Source organism: Adiantum capillus-veneris, chromosome 8, assembly GCF_014529385.1.
Source record: "Adiantum capillus-veneris isolate H3 chromosome 8, ASM1452938v2, whole genome shotgun sequence".
NCBI lineage: Eukaryota > Viridiplantae > Streptophyta > Polypodiopsida > Polypodiales > Pteridaceae > Adiantum > Adiantum capillus-veneris.
The window spans coordinates 86,641,036-86,658,228 of record NC_140938.1 but is presented as its reverse complement, the minus strand read 5'-3'; the positions used below and the strand labels follow the sequence as shown (position 1 = coordinate 86,658,228).

Below are 17,193 nucleotides of genomic sequence, written 5' to 3'. Positions count from 1 at the left end.
AATAGAGACTTCAAAAAGAAGCTATCAACACCACCATCAAGCCGTGAGTCAAGTCCTCCACCATCACCACCTCCTCCTAGTCCTCCTCAACCTCAACAAACTGAGGAGTTGAATAAATCTGAGAAGCAACAAGACTCCAAGGAAGAGGAGAACAAAGAGAAAGAGCAGAAGGCCGTATTTGAACCAAAGCCTGAGAAGCAAGATCCGGAGGCAAGAAATTATGGAATATTCCTGGATTTACTAGCTACTGGATACACCCGAGAGGAGGCAGCTCATACAGCTTTTCAATTATCAACCCCTAAACCAGAAGAATACACACTGAGCTCTAGTTTGGTGGAGTTAAAGGAGAATGCCATAGATACCATGGATTTGCAACCACAAGCAGAAGACTGGGAAGAAGTGGTAAAGAGACTACAAGGATTGAGAGCTAGATCAATGGCCAAAGAAATGGAGTATGAAGGGCTGAGGTTGAGTGAAGAAAAGGTGAAAGTTGAAGTGGAAACACTGCAGAAGCAAAACCGGGACCAAATGCATGGCCAAGCACAAATGCAAGCTAAATTAGAAGCAGCACTGCAAAAATGTCAAGAGTTAGAAAATCAAAGCCGAGAAATCAATCAGAAGCTGCTAAACTCTAAAGAAGAATATCAAAAAGTCAGCATTTCTCTTTCTGAAGCCGAGAAGCAAAGGGATGAGCTAACCCTACAGTTGGCGGAAGAGTCAACACAAGTGGAGAGCTTGAAAGAGGCTAAGGACAAGGCTGAAATATCATATGAAGCTAGCCAAGATGAGGTAATTGAACTCAAGGATAAAATCAAAGTAAAAGATCAAACAATTCAGAGGTTGAGAGCATAAGGGTTGCAGCTGCAACTAGCACTAGCCCAGATAGAGATGCGTTTGAAGAACAGATGATAGAACTTCAAAAAGAGCTGACGCTTGAAAAGAGGTAGAGAGTGATGCTAGCAGAGGGATCAATGGTGATACAAAGCAGATTGGAAGATGAGAACAAATCATTGAAAGCAAAATTGATGAAGCTTCAGAAAAGACTAGAAGATAATACACAGACGCTACGGACAGAGAAGGATGAGGTAAAACAAAAGCTAGAAGAAGCTGATAGAGTCAATGCAGAACTCAATGACCTATTAGTATGCGTGACAGAACAAGCTCAGATAGCAAAAGAAAATTTACAGAAGCAGCTGGACAAACTTCAAAGCCAAACAAGTGAAGAACATCAACCAAGTCATGGGCCAGCCTCTATGGAAGGAATTGATATAGAGAATGTGTCAGATCCGGTGGTCACAACAATACAAGAGGACATTCCTGAGGGATCATTACCAAAACCCCGGGATCTGACACAAGAAGAAGAAGAAAATCTACAGAAAGCTATAGAAGCAACCATAAAGGACACCGCAAAGGAAGCAATGTAGTGGGAGCAAAGGATATTGAAGTCAATGACCATCAGAAACTAGCTGTAAATGCCGTTCAACATGAATGGCTACAACCCTCTCTCCCCTATCCTCTGCTAAAATACGAGGCTGCTACAATCAACAAAAGGATTAAAGAGGAGCCCATAGTGCCAATTTACAATGAAGATGTCACCAAACCAAAAGTTAAACTCATTGTGGACTCTCAACCAAGATGGAGGAAGGCATCGGCGGCTCACTAAATACCCACAGTATTTAGTACATTTGGTAGAGGCGCCTAAAATGATCAGAGATGACCTCAGCTTTTTCCCTCTACCAAGGATGCGGACATGGAAGGAGCATGAATTGCTAAAGAGAAGCCACCCCACGTGGCTCAACTACCCGAAGCTGCCAGGCTTAAAGGCAGGCAAGAGAATGAGAGAGCAATACATGGTGAAAACCCTAACGGGCGCCATTAAATTGTTCACTGGCTCGCCCGACCTCTCTTGCATTATGCTTAGGAAGATATGTAAAACACTTCTGGCAGTTTTTGAGGTCTTCAAACCTCGACAAGCCACAAATATCATATTCTTCTTCCAAGATACTTATAGATGTACTTATGAACTGTCTGCTCAACCTTCCCATGAGGTGATACACGCCCTCTACCAAAGAATAATGTTCTTGCCCTCATACCACCTCCAGGCCTTTGAAGAAGCCTTCTACACCGGCTTCTTCACCATCGACACAGATATATTTGGCCCTAAATTAGTGGCCCAGCATGCACGGTATGAGTCTGTTTTGAAGATGCGCGGCAGCGTCCACTGAAGCAGCAGCTCTACTGTCATGTCGGGGACAACATGAACTAGGAGGGGGAGAGTGTTAACTAAAGACTGGTGGCTACACTCAACTGAAGACTTGCGGCTACACTCAATTGAAGACTGGCGGGATGCGAAAAGAAAGGAATCCTATGTAGTCATTCTCTGATTAAGAAAAACTATAATTTCATTTGTAAATACTTGGGGCTTGCAGAAGTTTCCAATTTCGTATATTTATTTTTTCCATTAGACTGAGTAGGATTTTACTTTGGAACATGAGGTATTGTATTTGGAAGGTATATATACCAAATTTTGACCTTAATGAAAAAATCCCCCTTGTTCATTCTATGAAGTGTCTGGAGTGAGAAGCATATTCTGTGTATGAGAGAGAGTGAGATTTTATCTTGTCTGGAGTGAGAAGCATATTCTGTGTATGAGAGCATATTCTGTGTATGAGTGAGATTTTATCTTGACGCTACGCGCACACTAATGGTCAGAATCGAGTGCGAAGAAGTGCAGTGTGTTTTCCCCGGAGAGAGCTACGTGCCAACACCTACATTGCATGTGTATGGCCTGGCTTCGCTAGATTGAACCGCGAGCTATTTCTAGTGATTTGGTAAGCAAACAGTGTCTGTTTTTGCATTTCAGCATATCCACGCGTTTGTATTGAGTAGAGTTACACATTAGGCACCTTAGTTTTCAGAAACGATGACCTGTAAAAACCTGTCAGGACATCCTACGTGATTCTTCACTGGGTGTTTTCGGGTAGGGTTTTGGGTCATGGACCTTAGGGAGAGTTACCTATTGGTGTCAATTGGATATCCCTTGATTTTCGTAGCATTTTGAGAACGCCTGATGGGTATTTGGCTCATGGAAGCGTTGTAGGAAATCCCCTCCTGTGCATTGTTGTAGGCTGTAACTTAGACATTGGGTAGAGACCTCTGTAGAAAGTAGTTAGTTGTCGGTCAAGTGTAGGTTGACACCCTATGTTTTCTTCCACGTGCCTGCGGGTCAAGTTTCGTCCTTAGCTGACGATTCTTGTTAGGTGAGTTCTCACTGTGCTGACGTCCGTCGCGACGTATCCGCCAACAGAGGTGATGAGTACATGGAGCTTAAAATGGTGAAGACTCAAGGAGTGCAAACGGTTACAATGTACAACAATGCCAACCAAATGAGGAGCATCAACCTATTCCCCGAAGATCTACAAGAGCAAGTAGACCTCTAGAAAGGTTTATTCCTTCCTTCAACCATCTCTTGATCTCAGATTCTAGAGAGCCAAAATCATACAAGGAAGCTATGCAACACGAATCAAAAGAAGAATGGATAAAGAGCATGCAAGTGGAGATGGACTCATTACATCACAACCAAACAGAGGTAAGCGGGCCTTTAGAAGAAATGGGTGTACAAGCTGAAGGAAGAAGAAGGTGGGAAGAAAAGGTACAAGTCTAGGCTTGTGGTAAAAGGGTTTTCTAAAAAGAAAGGTATTGACTTCAATGAAATATTTTCTGTTGTTGTAAAAATGAACTCAATTAAGCTTGTCGTAAGCCTTGTGGCTGCTCATGATTTAAACCTTGAGAAAATGGATGTAAATACGGAATTCCCTCATGGTGACTTAGAGGAGAAAATTTACATGCTTCAACCAAAGGGGTATGAAGTAAAAGGTAAGGAGAAAATGGTTTGCAGATTAAAGAAAAGCTTGTATGGTTTAAAGAAAGCGTCAAGACAGTGGTACTTGAAGATTGATCGATGGATGTTGGATCATGGATTCACATGATGCAACTCAGAATACTGAGTCTACACAAAGAATTTGGGAGATGGGAAGTTCATCATCCTAATGTTGTATGTTGATGACATGTTGATTGTAAGTGCTAGCATATAGGAAATCAAAGACCTAAAAGAGGAGTTATCTAAATCTTTTTCAATGAAATATTTAGGTGCTGCAAAGAGGATACTTGGTATGAAGATATCAAGGGACAGGATGAGGAAGACAATAAAGCTATCTCAAGAGGATTATATCAAGAAGGTACTAGAAAGGTTTGCAATGAAAAATGCCAAAACGGTTTCTACATCTTTGGTTGGACACTCTAAACTAACCAAGGATATGTGTCCAAAGACACAAGAGGAGATAGCCTATATGTCTAAAGTTCCATATGTTGCAACATTAGTTTCTCTTATGTATGCTATGGTCGGGACAAGGCCAGACATTGCACATGCAGTGGGAGTTGTAAGTAGGTTCATGGTGAACAACCCAGGTAAAGAGCACTGGCAATCTGTGAAGTGGATACTTAGGTATGTGAAAGGGACAAGAACAAATGCTTTGTATTTTGGAGGAGCTGATATTTTTATTCAAGGGTATGCTGATGCAGATATGGCAGGTGTTGACGGGAGTACGGAATGACCGTCAAAAGATGTCGATAAAGAGCAGAGGATAAGTAGGAGTCCCCTTCAAACCCATGTGTATGTGTGTACAACATTTTTGCGCCTGGAGCCGGTGTTGTAATTTAAATGACGGGATTATTTTTAAATGACGGGACTCGTTCCGAGCCCGTAAAGCCTTGTAAATCCCTATAAATGATTAGATGAGCCATAGCCGGACTCCAGTGATCAGTATTTCAAACCCCCGCTCTAATTATCAATTGTGAGCCAATTTGGAAGTAGGTATATAAGCCAAAAGCTCTATTTTTCACACACAACTCACTTGTAATTTTTGGGAGCTTGGTGAAGAGAGATCACCTATGCCTGCGCGTTCACCCACGGGTATGCTAATGCAAAGACCTTTCATACGTTGCTTCTATATGCTCTTAGCTTCATGTTGATGATCATGATGTTGGTTTTGAGTGTGTGTACGCGACGCAATGAGCGGTTGAAGCTCTAGGTCGCCCTCTTGTGTGTTTTGCTCATTGTGCATTATGTGTGATGTGTATTGCGATTCCGATCATAGACATAGGTTCTAGGTGGTAAAGCTAAGCCTTCCAAGTCCTCAATCATTCTATTTGAGTGAGGTTAGGTGTGGCAGCAATTGCGGTTTTCCATATAGGCCATTTCTCTAAATGTCGGATTTGAGCCCGGAAACGCATTCCCCATAGTCTTAAGGCCTAGGTTCCTAAGTTTCATGATGATTGGACTTCGTTTCATGTCCATTTGACCATTAGAGAGCCCGATACGTTCATAGGACACTTTTGCAGTTTCTGCATCTGTTTCGCTTGTAGGACATTCGTGACTCTTCCTCCTCCTTGCTTTGTCGTCTAGGACATAGCATGCGATATTTCCATGCACTAGTCGGGTCAGCTACACCCTCGGATTGACATATTGTATGTTGGTTTGAGTTCTCGCTTCGCTACATCGTCCGATCGCGGCGATCCGCCAACATTGGCACCATTGCCGGGGACGTAGGACTTACACTAGACGGAGGGAGTCGCGGTGAGGTTCTTCTCTATCTGTTCCCGCGTGTTACAATTATTTTTGCTTACATCTTAGGTTAGTGGAAACGGTGAGTCTTACCGAGCTCTCAGGTGGACCGAGGAGACCGCAGTTCTTCTTAGGTGCTGCATACTCTAGTGTGGTTTTAGTGCTAGTATACTCTAGTGTGGTTTTAGTGCTCGATGCATTGAGTCCTCATTTGGAGTTAGGAGATCGCTTGCGTGTTGCGGTTGATTTTGGTTGAGAGCGTTTTTTACGCTTTTGTCGTTTACGTCATATTTGCTTGTGCATATCACACCACCACTCCCTAGTAGCTTAGCATTAGGAGTAGCATTAGTTTAGGTATCATTTTGGTGCGTCACAAGAGTGCAAAGATCGCCTTGGATACCATAACGCGACTCTTTGATACCATAAAGTGACCAAAAACGCTAAGTGTGCGTATTTTGGGATTTTGAGTGCCGCATTGGAAATTTCTTGTTTGCACACTTGCATATGCACTAGTAAAGCTAATCTGGAAAATTTGGTTGCTTTTTGAGTTGATTTGTGCAAAGATTGATCAAATTTTGTGAAGCGGTCTTGAAATACAAAAACTTGAAGTTGTACATGCTAGGAGTGTCTAGTTGATAGGTGCAGGGCATCATTGGAAAGCCCAAGAGGTTTGGAACCCACAACAAGCATCCAGAGTTGCAAAAGCCCCAGTTGGCACCAACCGCAATTGCTGCCACTTGGCTCATTTCAGGGAACAGGTCATAGCCACAGGTGCCCAAGGTCCAAGGGACCCCAAAACCACTTCCCACCACAGGAGCAATTTTTGCAAAGTTGCACTTTTTGGTTGAAATTTTGGCATTTGGCAACCCAAACTTTGTCCAAATTGGGCATACATATGGTCATTAGACTCCACAGAGAGCAGGCTATCCAGTGGTATAAGCAAAATTGCCAGCAGGTGGTCGTGGTTGCTGCCACTTTCATGATTTTGGAAATTTGATCATACCCCCAGGTTGCTGACAGTACAAGGAGTCCATATCAACTTTCCCCATCAATTTTGGACAAGTGGAAGAGTTCCAAACATCCCAGAGACCAAATCAGAGTCTGAAACAGTAGATTGATATCGAAACTACCCAAAAAGAGTCCAAAAGCTTTATGCATAGGCTTAGGAGACTCAGCAAGACATAAGGAGTCAGTAGAAATTGACTAGAGCCCAAACAGAGCATTTTGGCACCAACCGCGGTTGCTGCCACTTGATGAATTTTGGAACTGTGAATAGAGAAGTGCCTAGTACACCTTGAGAGGATCCCATAGGTACCCTAGTTGCTCAAAATAGAGTCCAGAATCATAGTCAAACACTCCGTGAAAAATTCAAGACCAACTGCACAATTTTTGGTCCAGATTCTGCAATTTTTTGAAATTTTTTGTACAAATTTGTGTGTAAATTACAGTGAGTACTCTTAACCAGCCGAGAGGCAAATTTTTTGTCAACTTGCCTAAAAACAGGTATCAGGAGCACTCAGACACCGAGGTGACGACACAGAAGACTGCTAGCCGACCAATCAAGTAAGAGGTTTGGTTTGCAAGGCACTTTTTCTTGTCAATTCATGTATTTGCGGTCAGGAAAACTTTTGCCGAGAGATCTCAGGACAGGAGGTGACCAAGCTAGTTTGGTATCCATGGAAGGGAGCGTAAATCAAGCAGGGATAGATTCCCTTGCACCAATCATAGAAGAAGGTAGCGACACCGATACTTCTTCGGAACGCTCACTTTACAAGATGGCTGACCCACGCATAGGAGGTCACCTGCCAACCATAGCAGAAGTAGGTGGTACCTCAGCAAGCATGTATCAGACACAAACTCCTAGGTACACCACCATCTTTCTAGAAGGAACAAACGCGCACGGAACCCTCATTTACGCCGATAATAGGGGACCCAAGTGTGTTTGCATTGAAGAGAAACGTGCTAGAGGTCTAGAAAACGTTCAGGTTTATGACGATGGCGATAGGTATAGAGACAAGGAAGGTGGACACTATCTCATAGTCAGAGACCCTGAAAATTACAATCAGTACGGAGACAACATGGCAAGGGGAAAGATGGTTATGGAACGAGAGGACCAACCACCTCATGTAGACCTTCCCGAGGCCACGTTTATCTTTGAAAAGAGGGTAAAAAGGGTTATGACGGACTAAAGTGAGGAAGGAATATACAAGCACGAAGAGGGGCGGACCAAGTCCTACTTTCATTGCACAGAACCTCAGCTTAGAGAGTTGGGTATGGAGAAGGTCTTGTACCTCTTCTCCTACGAAACGTACCATGGAAGGGAACTTCTATATGCGGATAAGTATGGACGTGAGTATAAGCCCATGGATCTCAAAGAAATGGAAAAAATGCCGATCTACGGAGCGTTTGGATTTGCTCCAGGAGCTAGACCCGGGCCAGACCCGGGCCAAGACCAACACCCGACCATAGTGTCAATCCTTTTAGTGATGAAATGGATATCGTCACGAGTCAACTAGAGAGGACAAGAGTAGTAGAGTCACCATGGCATACGGTGCATGCACCTATAGAGCCTACAGCAGACCCGCAGTCATTAAGTTCTTGGTTGCACCGAGATGACGCACCAGGAAGGAGCCATATCAGAGGTGGACATACGGTCATGACAAGGCCATTGGAACCACCGCCACCGCCATCATATAGTTATCATGCTAAGAGTAGAGCTTTCATGACAGATAGAGCAACAATGGGTACTCTAGCGGTAGAAAGAGCCAGGGCTGAAAGAGTGCCAAGGCCAGAGAGACCCATTGCTACGCCAATAAGAGGTCAAGGGTTGGATGAAGAGATAGATCCGATCTGAGGGATAAGACCAGGAGCACCAATGAATAGGGTTGTGGAAGGCCAGATGATGAGGGTCATGGATCATAGGAGAATTAGACCTTCTCAGGTCCAGAAGTGGGTCAACAAGAAGTATTCAAGAGACAAGGATCCAAGGGATCACGTAGCGGCCTTCATACGAGTAATCCGTGCAGAGGAACTCCTTGATTTTCCCACACAGTTTGCCAAATTCGGGTTGACGTTAGAAGACAACGCTGCTACTTGGTTTGATTCAGTCGAGAGACGAGAGTTTGCGACGATTCAAGAAATGTTCGACGAATTCATAGAGGAATTCTCCCAATGAGGAATCGCCCACAATACTGTCTCGCAAATTCACAAATTCAAACAAAAAGAAGGGGAAATGGTGAGGAAATTAAAGCAGCCTTGAGGCTAAAGCGATACGTGAAGTCCTGTCCAGACAATGAACTACCCACGTAGTCAAGGCTAATGCTTATCTTTACACAAGGCCTCCGAAATGCGAAAGATTTGCATATGAAACGGTGTATTAGCTTGAACGAGCTAGTCAAAGAGGCCCTCTACTTGGTAGTTAATTGTGCAGTATATGGTATTGGGGATCCCAGAGACGCTGATGACGATGCATCATCCCAAAATAGTGCCACAAAATATGCAAAAACAACACCAAAAATGGAGACACCGATGAGCCAAGAAAAGCTTATAGAGGAAGTGGTTAGTAGGATGCAACTGCCTCCTAGACAACCGAAGCAATGCTACACATGTGGAGGTGATCATCTCACTCAGCATTGCCCGACGCTTCCTCAACAACCTTTGAGACCACCTAAGTGGTGCGCAGTGGAACAAAAGTGGACGAATCACCCGACAGAGGAGTGCTATTATAACAAAGGGTACGTGCGAGAGCGGCAGTATGCGCCTCCAACCCCAGTAGCACAAGCTCACACGCCACCACCGCCAAGATATGCAGTAGGGAATCTGCCAGGACCCGTAGGAATAGAGAGGCCACAGCTAGTATTAGGGCAACAACCTCCTTTACCAGGAACTAGGCCTGTCGCAATACGATACGCGCCTACAATGGAGGAATCAGATGAGCAGGAATTAGTGCCTAGCCCGGCATACTATGAGGAACCTAGCGGTGGACACCATGGTTATCACGCCTCAGAAGAGTTTTTATGCCAGAACCTTGGAGTACGCCTAGTCTCGTAGTGCCATCTGAATTGAGTGCGACCGGTGAAGGTAGGTACCAAATGGACGAACGCACGTTGCTATTCGTAGTAAATGGCGGAATCATCAGACCGAAACCTACTTATCCACAGAGACCAATGCAAGGGGCATCACCACTCGTAAGAGGACCTTGTTTTAAATGCACTGGCGATCATTGGATGAAGGATTGTCCTCACAAGGAAATTGTAAGGATCAACGCCTATTGCACAGAATGTGGGGTCACTCATCTGATCATAGATTGCCCAAAAAACCCAGAACCTAGAGGGAAGGCCACCTTGAACGTCATAAAGGCTATTCCGTCTACAAGTGGATCCGAGAACGAGAAAGTGATACCGGTCCAGGTGATAACAAGAGCACAGGCTCAGAAGGTGGTAGAAGAAAAGAGTGACGAGTCTCCAAGAGAGCAAACACCTAGCCAAGGGTCGAAAAGTTGAAGAAACACGTGGAAGTCTAGGAAGATTATGAAGGCTAGGAGAGAACGTGAACAGAATTCCTTAGCCAAGGAACTTGAGCAAACGAAAGAGAAGCTCAAGAAACAGGAAGCGGATAGGACACCAAGGGTGGAAGAAATTCTTCCTACCCCAGCAGAACCAGTGATGGTAGAGGAGCCAAAAAGCACAAGCACGGGAGGATCTATTCTTGTAGAAAAGGTATACAAACAAATGGATGCCCTCCTACAGGCTTATGAAGCTAGGCTCAAGAAAGATCAAACACAGGCACAGAGACGGATGACATATCCTTACGCAGAATTGGAAAAGCAAAGGCTGGAAATGTGTCAAAAGATGGTAGAGACAGCCCAAGCCCTGCTAGAACCTTTAGTTGTACCCCCGAGAAGAGAGGTAGTCATCCAATCACCACCAATACCGGAAGAGGTAAGACCAGAAGAGCCTATGGAAGAACAGAGAAAAGAATCGGAGAAACCTAGGCATGAGAATAAAGAAATCGAAACGAGAGAAGAGCCAAAAGATCTTAGGATAGTTCCTAACACCACCGACGAATCACTTAGGAATTTTCCTCATACAAACCCATAGTGGAAGATCAATGGCCAGAGGAGTTATGGAGAGCAGTTAGAGATGCCAAGGATGGTAGCGACACATTACCTTCTGCTCCCATAGAGGAATTTGAGGCAAGGTCACAAATAAACCTAGAAATGCAATCATGTTATAGAGATAGAGGTTCGGAGATATCCATAGAGAGTCGACCACATTCGTTGAGGACTTTACCATCCTACATGTGTGGGTATGAGGTCAGTTCCGAGGTCAAGGTCGTGCCCTCTCACAGGCATCTAGCGCCAAAAATCATCAATTCAAAGGGGCTAGTGGATATCCTATCAACATCAGTGACTTGCACCATCACATTGGTAGAATTATTGAAAATCCGACCAAGGATGTGGTAAAACGTAGGACTTTACCATCCTACATGGGTGAGTATGAGGTCAGTTCCGAGGTCAAGGTCGTGCCCTCTCACAGGCATCTAGCGCCAAAAATCATTGATTCAAAGGGGCTAGTGGATATCCTATCAACATCAGTGACTTGCACCATCACATTGGCAGAATTATTGAAAATCCGACCAAGGATGTGGTCAAACATAGGAGAATGCTTAGAAAAGTTCGGAGTGACGGATCCAACCGTGAAGATCAGAGAAGGAATCTAGGAGATTGAGAAGCCATACGCAAACACGGAGCCGGTACCTTTGAACAAGGTAGGCAATTATTGCGAAGGCAAAGAAGGAAACACCACGCTTCCGGTAGAATGCGAAGGTGTAACGACAATGGCGATCCTAGACAGCAGAGCGGGAGTTGCCATAGCCACCAAGGAAGTGTGGAAGAAGTGGGGAAAACCTGCACTAAGGGCGACAAGGATGAAGCTGCAACTTGCAGATGGATACGTAGAAAGGCCCTTAGGACTTCTAGAAAAAGTGGTAGTTTCGTCGTGCGGGATCCAATACGAGCATACTTTTGCAATTGTGGATTTCGGCAAGAAAAATAATTACGACATCATTCTAGGACGACCCTTCATGAGGCAATTGAAGATAGTCCAGGATTGGGGTTATAATTATCTTTACTTGCACCACATGGAGACGACCACTAGAATTAACTTGAAAGACCACAGCTATAGAGACGTAACGAGAACGCCGGTGGAGGATTTTGATTCGGCTACCGTAGCAGGATCGGAAATTCCCGCCTAGCTAGGACAACCAAAGGAGTTGTGGATGTGTGGAGCTTCGCAATGCGGAATCCTAAAACGAGAGGAATGTATCTTGGAGAGGGCTATCGAAGATAAAGATTATATCCCAGACCCTTTCCCAGAAGCTGCATTGGAACCTCTAGAATGGGAGCACATTTTAGCCACTTTGGATGTGTGTGCCATCGAGGCCAAGCCAACGACAAAAAATTTTGATGAGAAAGGCTTCGATTTGGTACCATACTATATGGTAAATGCGGTATTGAATTCTGAGGAAACCACTCCGAAAATCGGCCTGGAAGGCAACACAAACGAGAACGAGGGAGAGAAGGAGGTAGAGGAAGAATTCTATGACTCCTTAGAGCACCTAGACCCAAAAGAAGAGGCAGACGACGAGTGCTCAGAAGGCCCTAGTGATGAAGAAGAAACGGTAGCGGATGTCAGGTTTTACGACTTTCCAAATCAAAAACCTCGATGCCAACGTCACTATAAAAGGACTCATGAATATGCTTTATCTAATCTACACCATAGTCGAGGACGACTATGATTTCAAGAGAGAGGTAATGTCATAATAATCAATATCTAGTTCTCCTAAATGATTTTCTCATGTTAAACTGATCATTTAATATGGGAAAGTATCAAGGGAGAAAAAGCTAGAATATTGGTTAAGCTGGCAGACCGGCCACAGTAGGGATCCAAAGGAGGGAAAATAGGGATCCAAAGGGGGGGGGGGCATCTGCAAAAGAGCCATGTGAAACAATGAGCTAAAAAGACCCTAAGGTTAAGCCCATTAAGACTTCCAAAATGCTAAGGTTCCAAAATTCAAAGGTTGTGTCCAAAGGTCAAACCTAGGGGAATTGGATGCTTTGTGTGTGTACAAAAAAGTCTTTTGCAATCCCTACTTAGGAGGGGGCGATCCTTTCTTGTAGGGGATGAGAGAGAAAGCCACACACACACACACACAAGATCTCTTTACACAAAGGGAATGAGAGACACATGTCAGCTCCCTAGGCCAGATGCCCACAAGGTGTACCCAATTCCTATTGGATGGCCTTGGAGGTGGACCAATGAGAATTAGGCTAGAGTAAATCTAGTTTAATTAATTTAAAAACACTTAATAAAAGAACCAATGAGAATTAATCCCTCTAGAAGACTATTGGACAGTCTCCCAAGGGGTCCAATGAGCATTCAGGAGCCCAATGGCTTGCCTGATTCCTATTGGCCAGGAGGCAAAGGGGTCCAATGAGAGTTTAGTTGAATTATTAAATTACCTAAATCTCTCACAAAAGGGGAAAGGGGGACACATGTCAGAAGGCTATCACTTATGCTGCTTAATAGTCATTGGCTAGCTCTAGGGAGGTCCAATGGGAGGACAGCAAGAGCAAATAGCAAGGGGGCTCACCCAAGAGAGAGAGGGGGCTGATTTTTGCAAGGCATTATCAGACACACACTCACACAATCTCATGTGTGAAGAAAAAAAGACTATCTCTTCCCAAGCTTTAATGGAGAGCTCATCACCTACTCCAAGCTTGTGAGATAGAAGCCTACATCGACACACTCTTGGCATGTGGATGCAAATCCAACCAAGAGTCAAGCTTCAATGCATGCTCATCTCCTCTACCATGCTAATTACTAAGCTAAGCTATGCTAATATGAGTGATTATGTGAGGAGATGTACATCTTTCTCGTAAGATACTCCTTCCTCTCAATCTACTCTCATACCCTGCTAGCTCTCACCATCTTCGAAGGTGTGTGAGGTCTTGGGTCTGAGACCGGGGATAATTAATGTTGTGTTTGCTAAGTATTTTGCTTAGTGCATGAAGCTTTCATCTTCATTGCACTAGTTAGTCTTGAAGGAACACAAAGAATTGTATTGTACAATGTCTCTCTTGATGGGAGAAACCATAATACAAAGCCTTTTGGAGGGAGGACCGGCTCCATGCAAATCTGGTCCTCAATTGTTGTCAATAGCCTAATTTCTCTCTCTTTTGAAAGTGTTGTTCATGCTATCTAACTAGGTGTTATGCTTTTTGTTGCTCTCTCCACCCAAGCACTCTTGTAATTCTCATTAAGAATCTATTCTAATGAAATGCCTACTATGGTCATGCTAATTTCCGCTACACACAAGTTTTTATTCCATTAAATGTTACAAGACACATAAGATAGATAGAGAGAGATATTCATGTGCTAGAGAGTCGGCCTGGGTCAAATGGAAAGCCATAGGCTCTCCCCAGTATAGTGTAAACTCTAACTGGATCAAAAACATGGCATTGAGTACATCTGTCATAGCATCGATCTTCAATTCCTTGTATCCATACGCTGGCTTCATACATAGAACAAGCTTGTAAACCAACTTGTGAAGCATCCCCACCATATCGCATGATTTTCTCACCTGCTAGAGAGCTCTCCATAGCATAATCCTCTTCAAAAAAGCTTGGCAACCGATACAAAGATAATTGTAGAGCAACCTTCAACACCATATGTATCCATAGAATAGCATAAAGTAGTAATACACTCCAATTTGCCTCCACCTGGTGCATATCCAAGCCTATATGTTTTCCAAGCATACCCTCTATTGTAGGTTCTTCAAATGGCATACACTCCATACCTGACTCACCATGCCACTCTTTGTCTGCCATAGCCTTCGACACTTCATCTTCAACCACCTTCGCGTGCTCTTCAAGGATTTTGTCTATGACCACATCATTTGCTAAGCGAGAAAGAAATCCATGATCTATTACCTCATCTTCTGGTAGGTCCACATCACCAACACCTTCTGGAATGCACTGCCACTCTTCAACACAATCTGTAGGGCAAGGTTGCCCAACCCCCTGGCTAGCTTCTTCATGTACAGCTTTGACCATCGCTTTGTCAACATCTTCAAACTTGTCCTGTGAGCTCTTATCCATAGCTTCCTTTGATTCTTCATGCATACACGCTTTGACCAAGATCCCATCCTTGCTAGCCAGGCTAACATACTCTTATATAGTAGCACACCAAATTGGAGGTACAAACTGAAACGAATGATCAGAATGGTTTACCAATGGCAAAGTAGCTACCTCTTTGACGCTTGAGCTCCCCTTTGGCTTCATGGCATGACGCAACTCCATTGCCGATCTATATCCATAGTTTGCAGGCTTCAACAAACCCATCTCGAGCTTCGTCTTTGCTTTCGTGCTCTTTGCCTTTGCCAAGCAAACCATTTGCTCATAGTCCTCTGCACCACCGCACTCGACCTTCTCTTTGATTCGCGGGTGCAAGCAAGCTAGGAACTGCTCTCGCTTGAAATAGTCCCCATTTTGCACACATGTAACAGCAGCTAGTCTCTCCCAAATAGACTCAAATTTACCCCAAAAAAAAAGCAAAATCTTCACTTACATCCTGCTTTAGCTTTTTTAATTGTTCACCCAGGTCCGATGGAGAAACCCGCTTCTGAAAATCTTCAACAAAGTGTTTGCAAATCTTGCTCATCGACTACCAATTTGCAACCTTCAATCCTTCAAACCAAGCTTTGGCTCGTCCTTGTAGAACCAATGGTAGGGCCTTCAACTTGGCTTCATGGCCACAAATTCTCAACTACAACAGGTATAGCTCTAGATCCGAAAACCAATCCGTAGCCTCTTCTTCTCCAGCAAGCACCAAGTCAATATCATGCATCATCTTCACGCTTTAAAACTTCATCGAGGAGCAATCAATAGAGGCAACACTGCTGGAATGGGGGAAATGGGAACACACACCGTATACAAACTAGATGCCTCTCTATAACCCAAAAGATATCCAACACCCCAAGCCACACAGAATCTCACACACATGCACTCACTTTTTGCAAACTTCCAATGAACAGGCTTGCCTACTAGCATTTCCGAATATACACACTCACACTCGGAGGCGACACACGCCTCGACCACACAAATAAAAAACTCACTCAATCATTCTCTCCCTCCCTCTCTGCACAAAACCATACACAAAACCCGGAGCCAACGCTAACACGGTCGTAGTAGGGCACGAGACGAGATAGACGAGTAGAAACAAGTGGACTTAGACATCACAAACATAACCCGGCAATGACTGCTATCCTTGAACTTAATGTACCCTCAATGTGTCTCAGTTTGATTTTCACACTATGCACCCACTGAGCTTGCACTCTATTTACTTGTCCAATTCTGCCCCATATAAATCTCAAAAAACATGGTCATAAAGTTGTGATAGGTTCTTTGTATAAATTTACATCTATAAAAACTCTTTATAGATTTCATCCCTCAACATATGAACTATAATTACAAAACAAGCAATTGATACAAAGTAGTGTTAGTTCTTGCATGGATCTTTGTAGCTATTGACTCAAAAGTTTAAGGGCACACTCTTTTGGGAAGCCATGATTTTAAAACACAAAAACTTCCTCTCATTGTTTCCTTTTCTCACTTCTCCCCCCCCACACACACACCACCATCAATAAATATGATACCCCCTCCCTTATTTATAAGTTTAGGAGATAAATTATTGGGGGCCTGCCCCTAACTTATACGCTTATGTGACTTGTTAAAAAACACCCTTCCCTTGCACTTACGTGGTGCGGTAAGTTTTCCATGGTAAATCCCCCGGGTTCAACAGTCACACCTTCACTTGGTAGCACTTCTCTTGCCCAATTTGGAGCCACCTGCACATCCTCCACAATTGAAGCCGCTCTAACTAGCATTCTTTGCATAAGAACCATTGTGTCTCTCTATACCCACAAAACCCTTGGTTCTTCTTTCACATGCACTTCTCTTTGCACAAACCTTGGCTCGGCTACCACCCCATCACATTGCCTTGGCACCACTGCACTTGGCCAACTTTGTCTAGCTTCGCGTTTTTTCAGAATCTTTTTGATTCGCCCTTTTGCTAGAGCTACTGCTTCTTCATATGACACTGTGCCATCTATTTCAGTCTTGTCGTGCACTTCTTTATGCAGGCAATCCATGAATTTACTTAACTTTTAAAAATTGACATTCCTTGCAGCAGTTACCTTGATTAGCCCCCCCCAAAGGACTTCAAACTCCCATATGAATGTTTGAAAGTTTTCTTCCAAGCTTTGCTTCAATTTGTCTAGCTTTCTCTTCACTTCATCTGGCTCCACATATGCAACAAATCTACTTCAAAAAGCCGCCTCCAAGGCTTCACAATATCTGCCTTTTTGTCTTCACGTAGGCCTTTGAACCATAGCCTTGTTTTACCATGAACCAAGATCGAGAACACTTGCACTGCACCTTCTTCTCTCGATAAACCGCTTTCCAACATGAACAATCCATAATCTTGAAGCCAGGTTTTTGCATCTTTGAC

The 17,193-nt window shown here is 43.9% G+C and overlaps 1 protein-coding gene across 1 annotated transcript; it reads right to left on the bottom strand.

Annotated features, from left to right (window-relative positions):
* Window positions 1-14,054: 14,054 nt before the first annotated feature.
* LOC147452494 (uncharacterized) lies at window positions 14,055-15,345 on the bottom strand. Its single transcript, XM_086519264.1, has 2 exons — window positions 14,586-15,345; window positions 14,055-14,540 (listed from the first exon to the last, which is right to left on the bottom strand). The coding sequence occupies exons 1-2, from the start codon at window positions 14,805-14,807 to the stop codon at window positions 14,055-14,057; spliced, it is 708 nt and encodes a 235-aa protein (XP_086375390.1). The 5' UTR covers window positions 14,808-15,345.
* Between the last annotated feature and the right edge of the window lie 1,848 nt (window positions 15,346-17,193).

Excerpts from the sequence above, each read along its gene's own strand:
- LOC147452494 (XM_086519264.1), bottom strand. The coding sequence starts at position 14,807 with ATGCATGAAGAATCAAAGGAAGCTATGGATAAGAGCTCACAGGACAAG. Across the intron at positions 14,541-14,585 it reads ATGGATTTCTTTCTCGCTTA|GTGGTTGAAGATGAAGTGTC; the intron begins GCAAATGATGTG and ends GAGCACGCGAAG.